The following is a 20,970-nucleotide window of genomic DNA, read 5'->3' as shown; positions in this document are numbered from 1 at the left end:
AAAAATAAATTATTATTTACAAATTTTTTACTACTGATTTTGTTTTTCTCATTCATATGACTACTACCAAATAAGTCTTCTCTGCTTTTTATTAAAAGTTTCTGCATCTCGATTATCTTCTTCAGGTTTTTAATTTCATTTTGTAGACTTTTATTTACCTGTAACAGCTCGACGTACAATTCGTGGTATATAACGTTATGGTTGTATTCATCATATGCCTTTTCTGCTGCCTTTTCTGCTGCCTTTCCTGCTGCCTTTTCTGCTGCCTTTTCTGATGCCTTTTCTTTGCTCCAACTTTTTTTGTTCATCTTAATTGGGAAGACAAACCTTTCTTTTTCGTTTCCCTCCGTTGTTGTGTTATTTCTCCTTGACTGTTCCCCCTGGGCGGTTATTACTCCTTCTTCCTCTGCGACCTCGTGCTTGGTAAACGTTCCCCAGTTTGTGGATTCGGAACGCTCTTTGTACGGGGTTTTCCATCCACCACGTGACATTGCTTCTGTCCTTTGTCCTGAAGGCCCACCTCCCCCAGCGGACTCATCCTCAAACAGCAGGGAGACTCTTCCATCCCGCACATGAACAGACGAGGAAGAAGAAGCACTACTAGTTCTCCCCTCCCCAGGGTGAACATCTAACTGCTTTCCATTCGCGATTTCTTCCTCCAGCATGAAAAAGTTTTCGCTTAGTTTCTCATTAGCATTAGTAAAGGCATCGTTTTGTTCGAAAATATTATCATTCAGATTAGCAAGTATGCTCTCCGAAAAGTTTATATTTTTTTCAACGGTGTCGTCGTATACACTGCAACTATCCGGGTCATCATTGCTCTCCACCATTTCGTCATTTTGGCTTCTCAAGGGTGGTCCTCGCTTCGACTTTGCTGCTTCATTCTTTGCTGCTTCACTCCTTGTGGGTCCTTCCTTTACCGCTCCTTCCTTTGCGGCTCCTCCCCCTGCGGCAGTGTCATCCTTTTTCCTCCCGCCGCCCTCCAAATGCATGTTTTTCGTAGGGAGTGAATTTTGTGTTGCTCTGCCGCTTCGCTCAGAGTTAGCATACTGACCGTTCATTCTTGCTCGCATCTAATTCGCTTCTTACTCACTTCTCATTCGCTTCGCACCATTTCTCGTTCTCTTTTTTTTTTCTTCTCCGCGCGCATCAATTGTGACCTTGCGCCTGGCGTACTTTCCAAAACATGTGCAAAAGAAAAAAAAAAAAAAAAAAAAAAAAAGGCTGTTCAACCTGACCAAGAATAACTGGGCACATTTTTAAATCTGCCTGGGGGCCGCGGCTTCGCCATGGACGTAACGGGGACAGTGCTGTGTTGTGTGTCGCCCGTCACCCACGCGGTCGGTCGACCCTCCGTTCATTGGCTAACTCGTTCACCCCCTCACCCCATCTGTGCGGTGTCGGAATTGTCCGCGCTAGCCTGTGTAAACCGAGGCGACCTTTCTTTACATATAACTGCCGAGTTTGCTAACCTCTCTCTCCCCGGCCAATGGCTGGCTACTTCTTCACCTCATTCCTCCTAAAGTGACACCATCTCCTCCCCCCACCCCACGCACATGGAACCCCCAAGCCCATAATTATTTGTTACTCATCCCTTTTTTACGTAGGAACTTGTGTACTACCCATTCTGCAATCTGTGTTCATTTGCTCTGCTCGAATATCACTTACCTATGTGGGCTGCCTGGCCAAGCTAAATTTCTTCCACGTAACGTTATTTTTTTAAAAAAAATCGTGACAGTAAAAAAAAAAAAAAAAAAAAAAAAAACAAAGATAGGTAATTTGCCCCAACGACGGACTGCAACGAATTGTGACGAATTGAGAAACTTTCCCCCTCGTTGGAGTGAAACTAACCGCTCATACTTTTACATTTTTATGTGCCCAGCCTGTGGGATCAACTAGAGAGTCGCAAATCTGCCAGAAGAGTTATCCTGGTGAAGCTCCCCCCGAGCATTCGCAGGAAGGGGAAATCAGAAGGGAGAGTGCGACTGGCGTGGCGGTACAGACTAGCGTGGCGGCACAGACTAGCGTGACGGCACAGACGAGTGTGACACCACAAACCATGTCGCACGAGAAGGGCGCAAACACCCAGGACGCCGCGCGCGAGTACTACTACCTCTACATATTCTTCAAAAATCAGTGCATCTATAGCATTGATTTAAAAAATGAGGAAAGAGAAAAAACGAGTTCGACAAACAAAATCGAGAAGGAGAAGCTCCTCTTGGGATCCATCTATGCTCTCAACTACCTCTGCTTCAACATACAACCAAACAAGAAATTAAAAAATCTGTACAAGTCCATGCAAAATGTTAATAAAAATATGAACCAAAGTTTGAAGACCCATAACCAAAATATAGCTAACACACAGGACAATCTACACGTGGGCAATTTTAATTCCTTCAACACCCCATTTTACAAGCTGCACTACTTCGAAACGCTCACAGGTTAGTTTGGAGTGTACCACCCACCTCGGTTGTAGTGGGGGGATGCGTCTGATCACCATGTTTGGGTAGCACACATCAGTTGGAATGTCCTCCCCCATCATGTCCTATCTCATCATATCGCATACTTCCACTTTTTCCTTCCCCATAATTGTAGCCTACAAATTTGTTATAATCACTCACAAGAGTACCCCGAATTTGTCTCACTTTTTGAAAGACATATACAAGACCATATTCCTCGAGTTTATCATCCTGAATCCACTTTACAATGTAAGAAAGACAAACACGTGTAGCTTCGCATGGGTCTAATAGTGCCCTTTTCGACATGAGCGGACTTTCCCACTGAGGAGCAACCCTTTTTGCTTGCGTGAACTTTTTTTTTTTTTTTTTTTCCTACCCAGACAGGAGACGAAATACGGGACAAATCATTCGACGAGAAGATAATTGACCGCATTAGGGGGCTGACTCCAGCGTAGACGTGACTCACGAGCGACTCATCAGGGGGTAGCACCGCCTTGTAGCCTTGTAGCACCGCCTCGGCAGTGGGCTCAGACCGGACTGGCCATCCATGCATGTGTAGACATATATGCGTTGCACATGTATACATTTCTGCGCACGCATATACGCCTAACAAAGCAGTCTCAGGATGACCTCCTGGAGATAAGTCGATGGAGAAAAATCGATGAGGAAAAATCGATGGAGAAAAGCCGATGGGGAGAAGTCGATGTGCTGGATAAACCTGGCCAACTCAACACCAACTGACAAATAACTAAATGGTGCCTTGTTCGAACTGGAAATTGCCCCTTGACCCCTCGCACAAAACTAGTCACCGACGCGCACCCATCACTCTTCACGCCTGATACAAAACAACTACACATAAGTCAACCATGGCGGTGGACACGGAAACATTTTACGGGAAGAAGAAAAGAGAGAAACCCATCTTCGAAGTAAACATAGAAAAATACGGAATCCTGAAAAGGCTAAAACGGTTCGATCAGTCTGTTTCGCAAGGTGTAAGAAAAAGGTGGTTCTACAAACAGCACGAGGCCCTTTCGCATTACGCCCAACTAGTCGAAGTAGATTCAGACGCGAAGGCAGATACTGATGTGGAGGCGGAGGGGGGGGCACTCCGAAGTCGGGTCGCCTGCTCCCGCAACGGACAGGGAATAATTATCTACACAGAAGAGATAGAAAACGCCAAGAGATGCTTCGTACTGGACAGTCTCTACCGCTTCCTGAAATTCTACTGCTTCTACGCGTTGTCGTTGGGAGACATATATTTCGATGATGGGGGGGCCAGCGACGGGAAAGCACACAAATCGTCGCCATGCAAGTCACCGCCATGCGAATCGCCGCCATGCAAATCGCCTCCATGCAAGTCACCGCCATGCAAGTCACCGCCATGCAAGTCACCGCCAAACGAAGCGCTCACAGGGGACCCCCCACCAAATGACCAACCGATGCACCTCTACGAACTCATCTTGGCGAACGAAAAACGGTGGCTCTTCTTCGACCTGGAGTACGACGTGCTGAGCGGGCAACAAAATAAGGACTGCGTGCTGTTCATATTCCTCATCGAGCTGTGCCTATTCGTGTACTCCAACTTCGATGTAAAAATTTGCCTAAACGATGCTATCATTTTAGATAGCTCCACTAGCGAAAAAATATCTTTCCATGTAATTGTAAAAAATATTCATTCCCTTCACGATGATGATGATTATTACGAATATTTAAAAGATTATTGTCACTTTTTTCAAAATCGCCTGAACAGGTCAGATGATTTTTTTTTTTACAAGTACAAGAAAAGGCAAACAAAGTTCACTGCACAAAGGAGTCAGAAAAAGCTTCTCCTTTTTGACAACGAAAATTGCATAAAATATTTTGTCGACCTGTTTATAAATCACATCGCGATAGCCATACAGGAAAATGAAAACGCTTGCGTCATTAATTTATCTACTGTTTATATACAGCGTGAAAAGGGATCTCATCTTCCCGGGGAAGACAACGCCAATTTGTGTTCCCTTGGCTGTACTAAAGTGGGAGATCGGACAAACGATACCCACGAGAGAAGCATTACAGGAGGAAATAACAGCACCCGTTGTAACTTCAGGGGGAGTTCTCCAAATTTTTCTGCGCCAAACGGAGATCACCATAGGGGCTCTTTTGCCAACCCTAACTCACAGAACGAACCGAGCGAACACCCCGTTGAGGAGAAAACTCCGCTCGACCTGATAAACGACTTCAGCGAGATACACGATTTTGTGATGGCCATCACTGGGGGGGAAATTCCTGGAGATGACAGCAGATCCGTCAGTGGGGGGGAAATTCCTGGAGATGACATCAAACCCGTCAGTGGAAGGATAATTCCCAGCGATCAGAGTAGTAGTTCCCTCTGTGGAGGGGCACCCAACGAGGAAGGAAACAAACCGAGGGATACAAAAGAAAGAAAAAAAACGCTTCGTACTTCTCCATGTGTACTAAATCACTAAACGATATAGTACAAAATTATGTTAACAAATTGGAAAATGCAAAAGGAGACAATTCTTTTGACAGAACAAATGATAATTTCCTCATTCTGTTATTTGCAATGAAGAGGGACGAGAGTGTAGACAAACCGATCGAAGAGAGTGACCCCCATATGGACAACAAAAACGGTGACCCAAATTCCCAGAAGAATATTCTACCCGTAGAGGACACTGAGTGCAGGTCCCCAGGTGAAGAGAGAAACCTGCAGAGCGATCTCCAAAATAAGGAGGAACTTTTTCAAATGCACAAAAAAAAAAATGCGAACCACGAAATGGTATTGCTAAAATGCATTGTGGACAACTCTGTGTATAGCAGGAATAGGAACTTCCGCATGATATTTTCGAGCAAAAAAAAAATAAATAACAGCAAATTGATGCTCAGCAGGTATAATGTGAAGAGATATAGCAAAGAGAACGTGGACAGCTTGATATTAAAAAGTCTGGTCACCTTTTATCAGGACGATGATGTCATTTGTCAAATAGGGGAGGACGTAATTTTTAAGAGGGACCATCTGGAAAAGTTTGGGCAGCGGCTGGGGCAGTCGTGTGGGAAGCTGCCCGGACTGCTGCACAGACCGATGTGCGCCTCTCCCCATTTTGCATTTTCCCGCTTCAGCACAGGCAACGCGAAAAGGTCGCGCAATGGAGCATCGCCCCTCACCACAGAGCTGTACGTACACAGGAGCATTAAACTGGACGACATTAATGATGCCCACGTGCACACCATTTTAAAAATTATTTTCTTCTGGAATTTTGAATTATATAAAAATTTTAAAAAAAATAAAATATATGTAAACAAATTTCAAGGAGAAATTAGCAAGGAATATTTTTACAGAATTGTTTCCATTCATAATAAGCTACAGTACGACCTCTACAGGGATGGCGCAATCGAGGGGGAAATCGCCGTATCGGAGGAATATTCTGCCATGGGAAAGGCATGCACACAGGAAATAGACAAAAAAAACAGCACAGCAGAGGAGATGGAAATGCAAAAGGACGGTCATGTGTCTCTCCTGCGAAAAGGCATAATCACACCACAATTTTGCAAAAACTTAGACACATATGATGATTTATTTTTAAAAAATGAGAAATTTTATTCGTATGTCTTGGATGAGTATACAAAATGCACACAAATAAAAAAAGAAAAAAATGACTCCCTCCTCTTGCTTATAAAATATTTTATATATTCCATCACATGCAACTCGGAGGAGTACATTCTCCATTTCAGGGAAAACAAATTTTGTAAAAATAAAAACCGTGCACACAAATCGAATCACATATACCTTGTTTTTAACCATCTCAAAAATTTGTTCGTGCAAAAATGTCATGACAGTGAGTGCTCCCACTTCGTTTCGGAGATTTATTATCTGTAGTTGGGAGCAGACACGCAAAGCCATACTCCGAAATAGGGAACCCAGCAAGGACTTCTTTATCCAATTTTGGTCTACACTCTGCGGGAAAAAAAAAAAAAGTCTTCCTCAAAGGAAAAGGCGTACTGGTCATGTTGTCTACACTGCTATACCATCTACTTGGACAAAATATCATATCCGCCTTTCAGCAAATCCGATAACTCCCGCTCATATTTGGACGCGAACATTTTATTTTCCACGTGAAACAAAAGTGTGTAGAAGGAGTCCATATCAAATTTATAATTGAGTATGTTATTTTTTTTTCATTTTTTAAAAGATTTTTATTGTTTAATAAATTCCTCGTGTGGCATTTTAACCTCTCGGAAATGTTGTCACTTATGCCTATGTAAAAATAGGGTTTTTTTTTTCTTGGCAAAAATGCACAAAATGTAAACTACACTTTTGTTTTTAAAAAAAATGGGCACATCCTCATTCATCGCAATTTTAAATACTTTTCTTTTCACTGCATCTTCGATTTGTTCCATTGCCACGGTAAGTTCTTTTTCCTGCATTTTGTGGGTCATTTCGCGGGTCATTTCGCGGGTCATTTCGTGGGTCATTCCACGGGCCATCCCGCGAACCATTTCCGCGTCCTGAGGGGCGCTCCCCAAGTTTTTATTATCACTACAGTTGGGGAAGCCTCCAACATATGGCTCTTCCCCCCTCACATTCGAATTATTCCCCATTTTGGCAGCTCCCTCTTCGGGGTCTACTCTCCGCAATAATTCCAAACAAGGTGTCATATTTTTCCAGCTGTCTCCCTCCAATGTATCGATCATTTTCTCTCCCTCGTCAACATCACCTTTGTGTGTTTTTCCTTCCTCCAAAGGTCCATTCATACAATATTCAAAAAAATCGTTCACGCTTTTTTTTCCACCTTTTCCATCTTTACACTTTACGTACTCCATAAATTTGTAATACAGAGTGTCACTTAAATTATGAATCAGCTTGTATTTCTGTTGGTAGTAAGTTAAGAGGTCCAGCATTTTACCATCAACCTTTGTGTGTCTACACGTTTCCAACGCTTCGCTGTTTTTACAAACGCCATTTTCCAGCGTGGCTCTTTGTTCATATGTTTGTGTTGTCAAATAATTAATTCGTTCATTTATTTTTTTAAAAACGATATTTTCGTTCAGGCAAATTTTCCTCAGCAAGTCGTAGTTGTGTGTGATTATTATTCCGCAGTAGTTTTGGAGGTAGTCAGACAGGGCACTGATGATCACTGCATGTTGGGGGGAAGGGGGGAGCGTTCGTTCCTTGAGCGTTTGCTCATTTGCGCATTTGCTCATTTGTGCATTTGCGCATTTGTGATTGTTCATATGAGCATGCTCATTAGCCATTGCTCATTTGCGCTCGCTCATTTGCGCTGCTCGGCGAATCCCCCTCCTGGGGGGTAGGGGGGATCCACCCCTCCACATTACCCGCATTGTCAACTGGCGTAGTCGCTATGCAAGGTTCATCGAACAGAATGAATATCTCCCCATCCCGAGAGGACTGCCTGGAAAAGGGGCAATTTTCCTTGATCTCCTCGATTATCGAATTTATGTAGTACGTCTGCTCCCTGAACAGGGACATGTTCTCGATCTGCTCTTGGTAGTTCACATTTTTTAAGCTGTAGAATTCGCGGAACTTGGAAACGATGCTTTTCTCCTCGCAGGGGGCGTACATACCTGTGCAGGTGGGGAAGCGGTGGGGAAGCGGTGGGGAAGCGGTGGAGAAGCGGTGGAGAACGGTGGAGAAATCGCGTATAAACCGCGGAGAACCAGTGGGTGCTTCCCCAAAAGACCATTTCGCGCATGCACAAAGGACGCGCCAAACTTAGACACGTCACGGTGAACCTACCCAGGTTGGCCAGAAAAAGGATACACAGCAACGTAAACGACAGAGTCGTCTTTCCGCTCATATTTTTGCCAGTCAACAAAATGAATTTTTTTTTTTTTAAAAAAATATCGTACTTGACTAAATTGTCTTTACTCATATTGTACGGCTTGGCTCCTAAAATATACGTCAGAGAGTCATTCATGTAATTTTTTTTTTTATAAATTTTTTTTATCTCTCCAACTGAATCGGGATCGACATTCTGTGAAATTTGTTTCTCTTCTTCTTCGCTCAGTTGGATAAAATGCTGCCCATCTGGATGGTCCAAAGGATCGCTCATTCCATCCGGGTTGTTCTTCCCTGCTGTGTTTTCTTCCTCGTCGTATAGGCACCTCTGCATGTAACGCAGCTTCTCGTCGATGTTGTCGAAGGTCTGCTCTTCGTACGTCACAGTTAGGTGCTTGCAGATGGGAAGGCTCCACTTGCGTTTGATGCTGTTTATGGTGTGGTTGTAGAGGGCCTGCGGGGGGGAGAAGCCAAAGTGTGCACGGGTGTAAGGCGGGGAGGGAGAGGCTACGTGCACACGTGTGTAGGGCGGAGAGGGAGAGGCACGTACACACGGGTATAAGGCGGGGGGGAGAGGCTACGCACAAACGTGTATAACGCGCAGAGGGAGAGGCTACGCACACACGGGTATAACGCGCAGAGGGAGAGGCACGTACACACGTGTATAACGCGCAGAGGGAGAGGCACGTACACACGTGTATAACGCGCAGAGGGAGAGGCTAAGTACACACCCCTAAACCCTAAACCCTAAACCCAAGAACGCTAACTGCGCCACGCGACCGACCTGCACGATCTGCAAAAAGTTAGACGCGAAGGAAAGAATGTGCACAGAAGAGGAGAGCTGAACATTTACGCCACGAATGATATCACTAATTCGACGCCTCTTCCTGTCAATGGCGGACAAGTAACTCCTGACTTTCCTTTGCACATGTTCAGTCACATAAACGTTTTTCATCACGTCCGATTTTTTATTCAACGGGTGAAAGAAATGAGCAGATTGGAAATTCTTCTTTTTCTTCTTTATCCCAATAATGTCATTAGTGTTATCCACTTTTATAATTTTTTGTAGACCATCTAAATCGTATTTTGTCTCCTTCCCATTCTGCTCACCATCAGCATAATCCCGAATGACCGTTTCAAATAAGTCGTTCCTAGCAGCTACGATCTCTTCATTCTGTTGACTGAGTAAATTCTCATTAACTAAATTATGTACTTCACTTTCATGATAAAAAACGAAGTCATTAAAGGAAGCAATTTCAGAAGGAGAAAAAAAATTGGAGGGATGTAATTCCAAATTGGCAGCTAAAATATTTTCAATATTTTTCAGCAAATGATAAAATTTTACAACATTTAAATTAAAGCTATTCTGATGATTCATCACTCGAAAAATGGATGTCAATAGAGAGTACTCGAATCGATTCATGCACTTCTGTACTGCTTCCACGTTGGTATATATTTTCTTCAATGTGGTATGGTCAGCTTTTAAGTTAGACAGGAGAGTCACAATAATGTTATTTCTAAACGGTCTAACATTGGGTATGATTAAATTTTGTTGGTTCTTGTGGATGTACTCATTTATGTATCTTATATGTTTGGTGACTTCGAATGGGGGATAGAAAAGGAAAATATTTTTAAAAAATTCCATCGACTCGTTAATGTTGATGCTGTTAGAGTCACTATTATCCACATCTACTATGTTGTAGAAGAGGTAACTCCTTCTGTTATCGTAGCAGTTATTCTGTCTGTACACGCCCATGTTGTAACTCGTGAATATGTTCAGGGGGGTGCAATACGAGTAGTACGTGTGCGCATCCTTGCCGGGCTTCTCCGGCGGGGGGCAGTCATCCATCCCCGCATTGTTATCCATCCCCCCATTGCTATCCATCCCCATATCGGTATCCATCCCCAAATCGCCATCCCTCACCACATTGCTATCCCCCCCCAAATCGCCACCCCTCCTAACGCGAAACACGCTCTTGTTCCTTATGAGCCTGAACAGGCCTGCCACATTGATCTGCCGCTTGAGCTTGTCCAAAATGAACAGATGGAAACTCAAACTGCTGCTGAAGTTACTAAAAAGGTAGTAGTTCTCGACCCGAAACAGCTGCGTAATTTTGTTGGTGAAGCTCAAATTGTGGTGCTGATGAATGTAAGCCTTTAAAAAGTTGGTGTTCTTCAAATAAATATTTAGCACATCGAACGTTATATTGTCAAATATAGAAATGGTTTTCAAACTTAGGTTGATTTTGCAAAGGGAAAAAATATTCTTACTTTCGATGTAAATGCACACGATTTCCTTCACCACGAAGTAGTCCTCCAAGTCGTACGATTGAAAAAAAAGGTTGCTATTCCCTTTGTCAGCGGATTCCTCCATGTTGTTACTCTCCCCCTGGCAGTATTGTATATTATTCAAATAAATGGGAAACTCAGGAGTTACAATCTGAGAAAGGTACCTTTTTTTCATTTTCAAAGATTTCTCATTCATCTCCTCATACACACAGATATTTAAATTATTATTCGTGAGGATATGCAAAGCTTTGTTGATGCTTGTCTTGATAAATCCACATGATAATTTGTTGTTCATTTTTTTTATGTTTAAAAATTCAATTAGAAATATGCAATCCAATCCATATGTCTCATAAAAATCTCCAACTCTTACCAAAATGATGCAATTGTTGTATTTTTTTTTTTTTTCATTTAAAAATTTTAGCAATCCTTTATTTTTGTAATTATCAAAGTAGAGTAAATTATCATCCTTTAAATGATCTATACAATTAATGGCGTTCATATTTTTTAGCCGTTCCAATTTTTTTATCCAGTAAATTGGAATTTTCCACTTGTTTTTGTACATTTGCAGTTCGTAATCGGATGGCTCAAACTGGTTACGGAGAAACGTGGAGTTGCTGCTCCTCCCTTCAGTGCCGCTATGCACTCTGTCGTCTCTCCGTTCTGCCGCCAAGTTGTCCACGTTGTCCACGCTTCCCAAATTGCTGTTCGAGATGATGCTCGACTCATCCGTCAACCCATTGGTCAACCCATCCGTCAACCCACTGGTCAACCCATCGGTCAACCCACTGGTCACCCCATCGGTCAACCCATCGGTGGACCTACCGACCACTTCCTCCATGCTGAGCCCACCCGCTGCCTTCCCCCCCCGGGGGGAGCAACTCTCCACCTGGTTTATCCTATATATGTCATCCTCCCTCGTGTATATCAAATTGTTCACGTAGCAGTTACTCACGCGGATGACATTTTTTCGCTTCACATTCACCAGAAGGACCACTTTTCCCTTCTCCAAGAAGTTAAACAAGAACTTTTTTCTTAAGCACATTGTATGTTTGGAAAAAAATACATAAATGGTGATCAACAGGTTAAGGCACCTCCCCGTAGTGCTTCTCATTTATGCAGCCTTTTCTTCTCCTTTTGCATGTTTCGCCTCGACTCTCCTGCATTCTTGCGCAGTGAGAGTTGTGTGTGCTCAGGGGGGGAAAGCTTCACGGACACGGAGAGCCACACTCACTCTCAGTGCCTCGGATGTGTAAACACGCCCTGCATAAGTAGGTAAACTCTCTATACATGCGTACGACGCACTCTCCCTCATTTGCCACGTACTTATGATGAAGAGAGCATTGTGCTTCGTCCCCCCTCCCCAAGAGGGACACACTTACAAGCGGTAAAAAAAAAAAAAAAAAAATCCCCCCTTTCACATTTTGATCTACAAAAAATGGCTCACTTGCCACATTTATTTAGCTTTGCAAAAGTGCTCTTTTAAAATGTCACCTCAAAGAGGAGTCGCGTCATCACGCTGCCGCGTTCCTCTGCGAAGAAAAAAAAAAAAAAAAAAAATTCCCATGTGAGAATAACAGAATGTATGGCCAACCAAATGGGTGATCATCCCGACACGGTGCACCCTATTCCCACGAGTGGTGAAATTGATGAGCCAAGAGACCCAGGTGGACAAATAAGTCGCCTAAAGGAAAACACACCGCGCTGCTGCCGCGCCGAAAAGGGTGCCACACAACGGGCAGCCTGTCAACTCAGCAGATAAACAGAAGGGCTCAAATAGAGGAAGCGCCAACGGAGAAGAAGCGCCAATTGGAGAAGAAGCGCCAATCGGAGGAGAAGCACAAATCGGAGAACCCCCAATAGGAGAACCCCCCTCTGCTGCTTTCCACTTCTTCCTCCCAATCGGAGAACCCCCCTCTGCTGCTTTCCACTTCTTCCTCCCAATCGGAGAACCCCCCTCGGCTGCTTTCCAACTCTTCCCCCCAAGCCATGATCGGAATCACCATCATCACTGGGTTCCTCGGGGCGGGCAAAACCACCCTGCTGAAGAACCTCCTGAAGGAGAGCCTCCGAAATGGAAAAAAAATCGCAATAATCCACAACGAGTTCACAGAGAATAATAACAACATCGACAAAATTGTGTTCAAGGATATAAACGATATTTATAATTTCCCCAAGGAGGGGGCAGCCAGGGGGGATGCGCGGGGGGGAGTGGGAAAGGACGAGCAAAACGGGGCGAAGAGTGACGGGCACAACGAGGCGAAGGACAGGACGAAGAGTGACGAGCAAAACGGGGCGAAGGACATAACGAAGGGTGACGGGCACAACGGGGCGAAGGACATAACGAAGGGTGACGGGCACAACGGGGCGAAGGACAGAACGAAGAGTGAGGGGCAGTCCGATTTGGAGAGCGACCAAAACGACATAACCATTGTAAATAGAATCGAAAAAGAAGAGGGCTACATCTACGAACTGAACAACGGCTGCCTCTGCTGCTCCAATAAAAGCAACTTTGTCAAGCTGATTGAAAATATCCTTGCCATGAAAAGCTCCTACGACTATATCTTTGTCGAAGTGGCGGGGGTGTATGACAACATCCAGCTGAACAATTTATTGTGGCTAGATGATCTGAACAAGTCCCAAATTTACCTTGACAGTATTGTCTACGTTTTGGATGCCTATAATTTGGTGAATTCCTTCCAAGGGGGGGATTCATTCCCCTGCCATGGCGCCCTAGCGGAAGCTGCATCCCAGTTCGCTGCCACTCAGGCAGAAAAAGAACAGAACCTCCCATGTGGGGAAGAAGAAGAGAGGAGGAACCAAAGAAATGTTAACCTCCCCCCCGGAGGAACCCCCTCCGGCAACGAACAACTAATCGTGTGCGACGTTGTAATTATAAATAAGGTAGATAAAATTACTGAACAGGAAAAGGAAAAAATAAAATCCTTCGTTAGAAATATGAACCCATTAAGTTCCATCTACCTGACCAGTTATGCTACCCTCCCGATGGAACAGCTAACAGAACTAAAGTGTTACGAAAAAAAAAATATAAAAGATGTGTTGGAAAATTCGATGAACAGTCACACTGCAGATCGAAAGCACGTATTCCATTACAACGATTTTGTTAATTGCTCACTGAAGTATGAACACAGCATTCCTTACCTAGTTCATCTAAGTGAAAAACTAAATAAAATGAAAAATAAATTTGTCCAAGCAAAAAGTAAAAGCACACTGAGACAGATCCTTTCTTCAAAAAAAAAAAATATTTTTTCTTTCAAAAAAATTAACGAAACTTTAGTTTCTCTTTTATGGAGTAAAAATTTAGAAATCTATCGAGGCAAGGGCGTTTTTGTTGCCTTCAATGATGATGTCTACACCCACAAGAGCAAGCTAAAGCTAAACATGTACTACTACCAGAGTGTGGGTGACCTGTATGAAATCGATTTAATCATGAGTGACCTTCACACGTTTTTTCTGTCTGCCCTGGATGGGGTGCAATCACAGATGGGCAGTGTGTCAGTGTTGAATGATAACGAGAATGACGGTTCCATCGAATGTCCCAACCATGGAAACGACCATTCCATCGAACATCCCAACCATGGGGACGACCACTCCATCGAACATCCCAACCATGGGGACGACCACTTCATCGAACATCCCAACCATGGGGACGACATATCCGACATTGAGAACTACCTTTCGGACTCCTCCTCCAGAAGCGAGGAAAGTGACAGTCGCGGTGGAGGAGAGTACAACGTAAAGAGCATTTTAAGTGGGGGGGACGTCTTTACATCATGCTTCCTCTTCATAGGGAAACATATCGACGTGGAGGGGGTCAAGCGAAAATTAAATAACTGTCTGTGTGACTAAATGGGACCAGTCGCCTCCTACACGAATGCTCCTTCCCCAATTGGGGAGGAGGGGGGCACTCCCCACGAGAGGGACTAATCAAATGGATTAGATCATCCCCTACACTCTTCTCATTTTTTCACGTCTTTTTTTTATCCCCCCATCCTGACGTACACATACAGACACACGCTGACACACATATGTTCGTGCGGGGTTGGGGCAATTCGCTGCGCTACTCCTTACACATAGGACCCTTCCAACACATTTGTTACTTCATCTTTTCACATTTCATGCAGCATATTTTGTTTCTTTTTTCGTCTATGCAAACAAAAAATGAGCCAAGTGAACGGGGGGGTGGCGAAAGAAACCGCTCTGCCGCTTCACTCGCCTGCACAATTGGGAGTAACACGTATGCAAGGCAACACAACAAGGGTGTTGAAAAGGGGGCATCGTCATGCAGGTGTGGCGAAGCACGCATGTGCGCGTCTGCGCAAATGGCACCTATACATCTGCGCTTCTGCGATTCTAAACTTCTGCGATTCTACACTTCTGAACCCTAAACTTCTGAACCCTAAACTTCTGAACCCTAAACTTCTGAACCCTAAACTTCTGAACCCTAAACTTCTGAACCCTAAACTTCTAAACTTCTACACTTCTAAACTTCTAAACTTCTAAACTTCTAAAATTCTAAACTTCTAAAATTCTATACTTCTAAACTTCTAAACTTCTACGCATGACGGGCGCCCCTCAGAAGTCGCTGTTGAGGGAAAAGACCTGGTCCTTTCTCTGCGCCATGACCCCCGATTTCTGATAATCGGCGACCCGCTTCTCGAAAAAGTTGGTTTTGCCCTGCAGAGATATGAGGTCCATCCAGTTAAAGGGATTCTTTGCGTGGAAAATTTTGGGAGACCCCAGACACTCCAACAACCTATCCGCCACAAATTCAATATACTGCGACATTAGTCTTGAGTTCATTCCAATTAAATCACAAGGTAATGATTCGCAAATAAAAGAGCGCTCTACCTCTACGGCCTCTTTAACAATATTTTGGACCACTTCTTCTGGAAGCTTATTTTCGAGAAGGCTATAAATCAGGCAATTAAAATCTGTATGCAGTCCTTCATCTCGACTAATTAGCTCATTACTAAACGTAAGTCCATGTAACTTATTCTGCTTCTTAAACCAAAAGATGGCACAAAAACTTCCACTAAATAGGATACCCTCTACACAGGCATTGGCTACTATCCTTTCTGCAAAAGAGTTGGTGTCGTTTATCCACTTGGCTGCCCATAACGCTTTGTTCTTCACAGCAGGGATATTTTCTATTGCGTGAAACAGATTCATTCTTTCCTTCTCGTCCTTTATGTAGTTATCAATTAACAAGCTGTACGTCTCCGAGTGAATATTTTCAACAGCAATTTGGAACGAATAAAATTTCTTTGCTTCCGTAATTTGTACCTGGCGTAAAAATTTGCTAGCTAAATTTTCTAACACTATTCCATCACTGGCTGCAAAGAACGCCAACACATGTTTTATGAAATGTTTTTCATTTTCATTTAATTTTTCGAAATCTTTTAAATCGCTAGACAAATCAATTTCTTCAGCTGTCCAAAAGGACGCCTCCGCTTTTTTGTAAAAATCCCAAACGTCTGGGTATAAAATGGGATACAATGTAAATCGGTCTGTCTCTTTACTCAGGATCTTTTCATTCACCTCTTTACTTTTTTGCAAATCGCTAAATCCTTTTTTGAAAAAATAGGGACTTTCGAAATATTCAGCACGTCCGCCATTTGCACAAATTTGACTCAAGGGGGAGGGGAAAAAAAAAAAAAAAAAAAAAAAAAGGGGTAACACCCAATGGGAGGCTCACTCAATAGAGGGGGAGCTTATCCTAACACACACAAGTATGCAAACACACGACCGCGCCAGTGGATCATCAAATTGCAAAGCGAGCAAAGGGAAGTGGGTGAACAACAAGAGGTATACACAAGCGCAAGCAGAGGGGAGTGGAAGCAGAAAAAAAAAAAAAAAAAAAAAAAAAATGGAATAAAAAATTATAGTAAAAAAAAAAAAATGGGCACACTTATCATACGCTTGCTACAAAAACACTTTTTTTTTTTTTTTTTTCTTGCACAGGGATGCTGCACGCGACGTGGACGTGGGAAAGTTAGAGAATGAGAGAGTGAGAGAATGAGCGGGTGAGGGAATGAGCGGGTGAGAGAATGAGAGGGTGAGAGAATGAGATAGTGAGAGAGTGAGCAAATACGAACATACAAAAGTGCAAAAGGAAGAAAAAAAAAAATGTTTATCACGGGGGAAAATGTTCCTAAAAATAAAACGAAAAAACGAACGCCCGAATGAACGACGAACGGGCGAACGCAGGCCGCGCCAACGGGCAATCCATGGATCGATAAGGAAAGGGGGAAAAGGAAGGGATCCTAGGGAACATATCCTAACACGATAGGCAACTCGAAAGCACGTAATAAATGCAGGAACGAACGAATTTTTTTTTTTTTCCCCTTCGTTGCGAGGCAGAGGGGCTTCTCTGCACGCCATGTGTGTACCGTTCGAAGGACGACACATGTGCACATTCGCTTCGTGCGAAATCGTGTGCATGCTCGTTAATTGGGGGCCTCCCAAGTGGCTGCCCTGCTAATGTACGCACAGCGCGCCTATCTACACACGTTTGCAGCGCGGAAAACAAAAAATAAGCAAAACAAAATAATGCAATGCCAAGTAATGCCAAGCAATGCAAAAAATGCAAAATAAAGCAAAATAAGGCAAAATAAGGCAAAATAAAGCAAAATGGAACGAAATAAAATGCGCCTTGCCCCTTACCCCTTGCCCCTTGCGCGTGCATCGTGCGGCGCCCTGGAAAAGGGAAAACACATGCACTTTTGTCTCGGAAAGGTGCATTTGTCTGCCTGCCTCCCCGCTTGCTTGCATTTCTCTCGGCAGTTATCTGCATCCCCAATTCGATGACGCAAAAGTTGATCTCAGGGGAAGTGCCATCAACTCGCGAATACACACTGCGCTTTCCCCACCTTGCCTAAACCCATTGTTCCCAAATAACAGTCGTTTCGTGAGACATGCAGTAAGCATATTTGCTAATGAACTGACGGAGAGCACTTTACATCCACCACATTTACCTAACAATCGCAAAATTCACCTCATCTCCTCCGCTACATTCTCGCGTCGGACATCCCCATGTGGTACCCCCTCCTCCCCGTTGTACACACAAAAAGGCCAACTAAATTCGATCCACGTGTTCAAAAAAAACAGGCGTAATGTCTCATGCGCCACCACACTGCGACGAAGTTACAACCTCGCACGTGAGACGCTCCACCAAGCCTCAGACCTCTTAACTCAAACTGTAATTGAAGTAAAAAATAAGTCGAACCCACATGGTCCCAAGGGAACCAAGTTAAAAATTAAAAAAAAAGGAAATACTCATAAATCCCAACTGCGCAATCATAAGTAATGCACAACATGCAAATGTGATGTTTACTAAAAAAAAAAAATTAAAATAAATAAGTAATGTCTTGGGATGGCTATGCATAACGCATGAGTAAAATGCCTACCCATACACATGCGGTTGCAAATCAAATCAGCATCACCACTTAAGGCAAAAACGCAACTGCGCTGCCAAGCACAAAAAAGGGTAGCGCGTAGGCATAACTGCATATGCCATAAAGAATTTTAAAAATTAGGATTCATAAAAAGGCATCAAAAGGAAGAAACCAAATTATGCAAAATGAAATAATTGCGCAAATTTCTTAAGTCCACACAAAAAAAAAAAAAAAAAAAAGTAAGGGGGGGGGAAAAACTTCCAATTTGCTTCGAAAAAAACCCACTTCCATATGATATACAACAGTACCGCTAACGGACGAATAATCTACACGCGCGTAAAAATGAAGAGTCGCCCAGCTGGATCGCCCCTGCGTATGTCTTACCTCCCCACCCCACCCTCTTCGTACCTCTGTGTAAGTGTACATATGTAGAAAATGTGCAGGGAGTGGAAATGGGTGCCCCCATTACCTGCGCGTCGTCTGTGCATACGCCGTCTTCCTGCACAACTGCCCGACGAGCTGCCCACCGAAATGACCACCGAACTGCCGCCGAGCTGCCCACCGAACTGCCCACCAAACTGCACCCCACACATTCAGATCTTCCCAATGCACTTCCTGCACAGGGGGCAATCGTTGTTCCTCTTCAGCCACGTAAAAATACACTCCTTGTGATAGTAATGCAGATAGTTACAGGGCAGAATACAAATATCATCGTCATTTAGGTACTCGACGCAGCAGATTGAACAAACATAATCGGAGCTCTCGATATTTATATGAAAGGAATTTTCCTCCAAATTATTTTCATGTACTTGTGCATTTTCATTTTCCATAGCATTTTTTTTTTTTTTCAAAACTTTTTGGAAGTACTCAAATACGGCTGCTGATTTGCCGTCTTTATTTGGCTCTCCATTAGCTTCGTCGATGGCATTTGGAACCTCGCGATTGTTATCGTAACTCGGGGGAACATCCTGATTGGAGTTATCTCTGCCATTTTGGTTACCGCTCGCCGGGTCGTCTCTCTCTCTGTCGTTAGCTTGAGTACCTCCACGACTGGAGGACCCCCCTCCTCTACCGGTAGCTCTTCCAGCGCGGTCATAGAAAAGGTGCCGCTCGAGGTTACTCCTCGTGTTACTGTTGCCGCTGCGGGTTGGTCGGTCATTCGCGCTACTGCTAAGGGGACCGCCTCCATTCGGACGGCCACTTCCGCTCCCGCTCCTGCTTCCATTCGCACTGCTGCCCTGCACGCAGGACGTTGCCGTCGAGATGGTGTTCCCGTCCCCATTGCAATTTGACGTGGGCTCAACTGACGCAACGTTGTCCCCCTTGTTATCACCACCAGGTGCAGCAATCCCTGTACCTCCCTCCACAGCGGTGGTCGTCATAGCCTCCCTCGTACCCATCACTCCCTCCTGTGGAACCGATACACCCTCCCCGTTTAGCTCCCTCCAGTTCGTAAAATAGGCACTACCAAAGCAAGCCTCCTCCTCGCAATACTTCCTATACTCTACATATTTCATAATTTTCAATTTTTTCAAAATCTTCTTCGGAGTGGGACTCTTCCTCTTAACAAAAATTAATACCAAAATGACAATTATGAACAGAATCCTCAAAATTATATATAAAAATATCGGCATAAAATAATATATGATAGCTAAAATGATGGTGAAGGAAAAGGTGGAACTTATGGGGTAATTCTTGCCTTCAAAAAAGTAAATATATGCACACATGGAAAAGTACACCAAAACAATAACGTGAATTTTGGCTTCCACCGTTTTTAACATCTTTGAAACTTCGGCTTGTCTCAGTAACACTATAGACATATATAAATTTAGGCAAAGATGTAACCCTAACATGCTGAGCAACAACCCACAGAAGTAAATCATTATCCTCTCCTTCTGCGAAATAGATGATGCCTTCATAAAATCATGACATAAAATCCCTATCAGTAATATCACCATTAATAACAAAGTCCCATGAATAAATATGGAACATATGTGAAAATTTCGATACGCTCTTCGGGATAAATTTGTGTCTTCTTCTAACATGAAGCTGCCTGTACTGTCTGCGTTCTCTTCGGGTCTGTCATCCGCTGAGAAATTCCCTTCATCCAGCGGCGCATCATCCTCCACATTTAACGCTCCACTGCCATTTGGAATGCGCTCACCACTGTTGGTAGCGCCACAGCCATTTGGAATGCGCTCACCACTGTTGGTAGCGCCACAGCCATTTGGAATGCGCTCACCACTGCTGGTAGCGCCACAGCCATTTGGAATGAGCTCGCCATTTCTGGTAGCGCCAATGCCATTTGGAATGAGCACACCACTGCTGTTCGCTCCAACATTTGGAGGCTTATCATTATCACCCACGTGAGTGTTGCTATGCCCCTCTCCACACTCGTTATCATTCGGGGGGTTCTCTACATACGTGTCGTTGTTACTAATTTGGGCGTTGGGTTTTGTCTCCGCATCAATTTCATTTTTAACATTTTTTACCTTATTGAGGACGCTCACAGGATGCGCCTTTTTATCACTGTCCGCCTCTGTTAGGGGATTTTCCTCGCCTGGGCGATTGGCAGTTCCTCCGTCAATGTGGGATGCCTCGCCACTGCAGCCGACACACAAAAAGCTACTTCCCAACTCGTTTCCCCCAACCAGAGCGCAATTTCCCACCTCTACAGGATCCTCATCATTTGCTGCACCTTTCATTTTCTCCATTCGATGGGGTATACTCTCACCATCTGTGGGGGACACATTTTTATCATTTTTAACTGCGCCGCTGCCTTCTTCCTTCCTTTCTCGTTCTGCTATGCTGACCTCATTTCCTGTACGTTCCCTAATGCTCATTATATGTATGACGTACAGAGCGCGGCGAATGGACTAAGCTGCTGCTTTCAAATTGGCTGAGGCTTTGGCCCTTCTACGTTTGTCCCCCCCTGTTCAGTAGCACGTAAATATGTACATATGTACATATGTTCACATGTACATATATACATATACATATATATTATATG

General features: G+C 43.9%; 7 protein-coding genes across 7 annotated transcripts in view; 3 read left to right on the top strand and 4 right to left on the bottom strand.

Moving 5' to 3' along the window:
• The window catches only part of PCYB_135140 (hypothetical protein), a gene marked incomplete at its 5' end in the record, with an annotated part of 4,146 nt that extends 3,316 nt beyond the window's left edge, over positions 1–830 (bottom strand). Inside the window, one exon of the mRNA XM_004224539.1 lies at positions 32–830. Coding sequence (XP_004224587.1) covers positions 32–830 — 799 coding nt within the window. The remainder of the gene's footprint in view (positions 1–31) is intronic.
• A 1,229-nt stretch (positions 831–2,059) lies between these two features.
• On the top strand, positions 2,060–2,914 carry PCYB_135130 (sybindin domain containing protein; the record flags this gene model as incomplete). The annotated part of the gene is made up of 3 exons (XM_004224538.1): positions 2,060–2,441; positions 2,596–2,708; positions 2,840–2,914. The coding sequence occupies 3 exons, from the start codon at positions 2,060–2,062 to the stop codon at positions 2,912–2,914; spliced, it is 570 nt and encodes a 189-aa protein (XP_004224586.1).
• A 411-nt stretch (positions 2,915–3,325) lies between these two features.
• On the top strand, positions 3,326–6,336 carry PCYB_135120 (hypothetical protein; the record flags this gene model as incomplete). Its single annotated transcript, XM_004224537.1, has 3 exons — positions 3,326–4,820; positions 4,937–5,483; positions 5,580–6,336. 3 exons carry the CDS (start codon positions 3,326–3,328, stop codon positions 6,334–6,336), a joined length of 2,799 nt encoding a protein of 932 aa, XP_004224585.1.
• A 368-nt stretch (positions 6,337–6,704) lies between these two features.
• PCYB_135110 (hypothetical protein) lies at positions 6,705–11,587 on the bottom strand (the record flags this gene model as incomplete). Its single annotated transcript, XM_004224536.1, has 5 exons — positions 6,705–7,594; positions 7,794–8,042; positions 8,215–8,710; positions 8,996–9,049; positions 9,110–11,587. 5 exons carry the CDS (start codon positions 11,585–11,587, stop codon positions 6,705–6,707), a joined length of 4,167 nt encoding a protein of 1,388 aa, XP_004224584.1.
• A 944-nt stretch (positions 11,588–12,531) lies between these two features.
• PCYB_135100 (hypothetical protein) lies at positions 12,532–15,771 on the top strand (the record flags this gene model as incomplete). Its single annotated transcript, XM_004224535.1, has 3 exons — positions 12,532–14,402; positions 15,247–15,383; positions 15,761–15,771. The coding sequence occupies 3 exons, from the start codon at positions 12,532–12,534 to the stop codon at positions 15,769–15,771; spliced, it is 2,019 nt and encodes a 672-aa protein (XP_004224583.1).
• On the bottom strand, positions 15,139–16,795 carry PCYB_135090 (ribonucleoside-diphosphate reductase small chain; the record flags this gene model as incomplete). Its single annotated transcript, XM_004224534.1, has 2 exons — positions 15,139–16,195; positions 16,785–16,795. 2 exons carry the CDS (start codon positions 16,793–16,795, stop codon positions 15,139–15,141), a joined length of 1,068 nt encoding a protein of 355 aa, XP_004224582.1.
• A 1,475-nt stretch (positions 16,796–18,270) lies between these two features.
• PCYB_135080 (circumsporozoite protein) lies at positions 18,271–20,665 on the bottom strand (the record flags this gene model as incomplete). The annotated part of the gene is made up of 2 exons (XM_004224533.1): positions 18,271–18,286; positions 18,624–20,665. The coding sequence occupies 2 exons, from the start codon at positions 20,663–20,665 to the stop codon at positions 18,271–18,273; spliced, it is 2,058 nt and encodes a 685-aa protein (XP_004224581.1).
• Between the last annotated feature and the right edge of the window lie 305 nt (positions 20,666–20,970).

Source organism: Plasmodium cynomolgi, chromosome 13, assembly GCF_000321355.1.
Source record: "Plasmodium cynomolgi strain B DNA, chromosome 13, whole genome shotgun sequence".
Lineage (NCBI taxonomy): Eukaryota > Apicomplexa > Aconoidasida > Haemosporida > Plasmodiidae > Plasmodium > Plasmodium cynomolgi.
The sequence above is the reverse complement of the archived record's forward strand: the minus strand, read 5'-3'. Positions and strand labels throughout refer to the sequence as shown.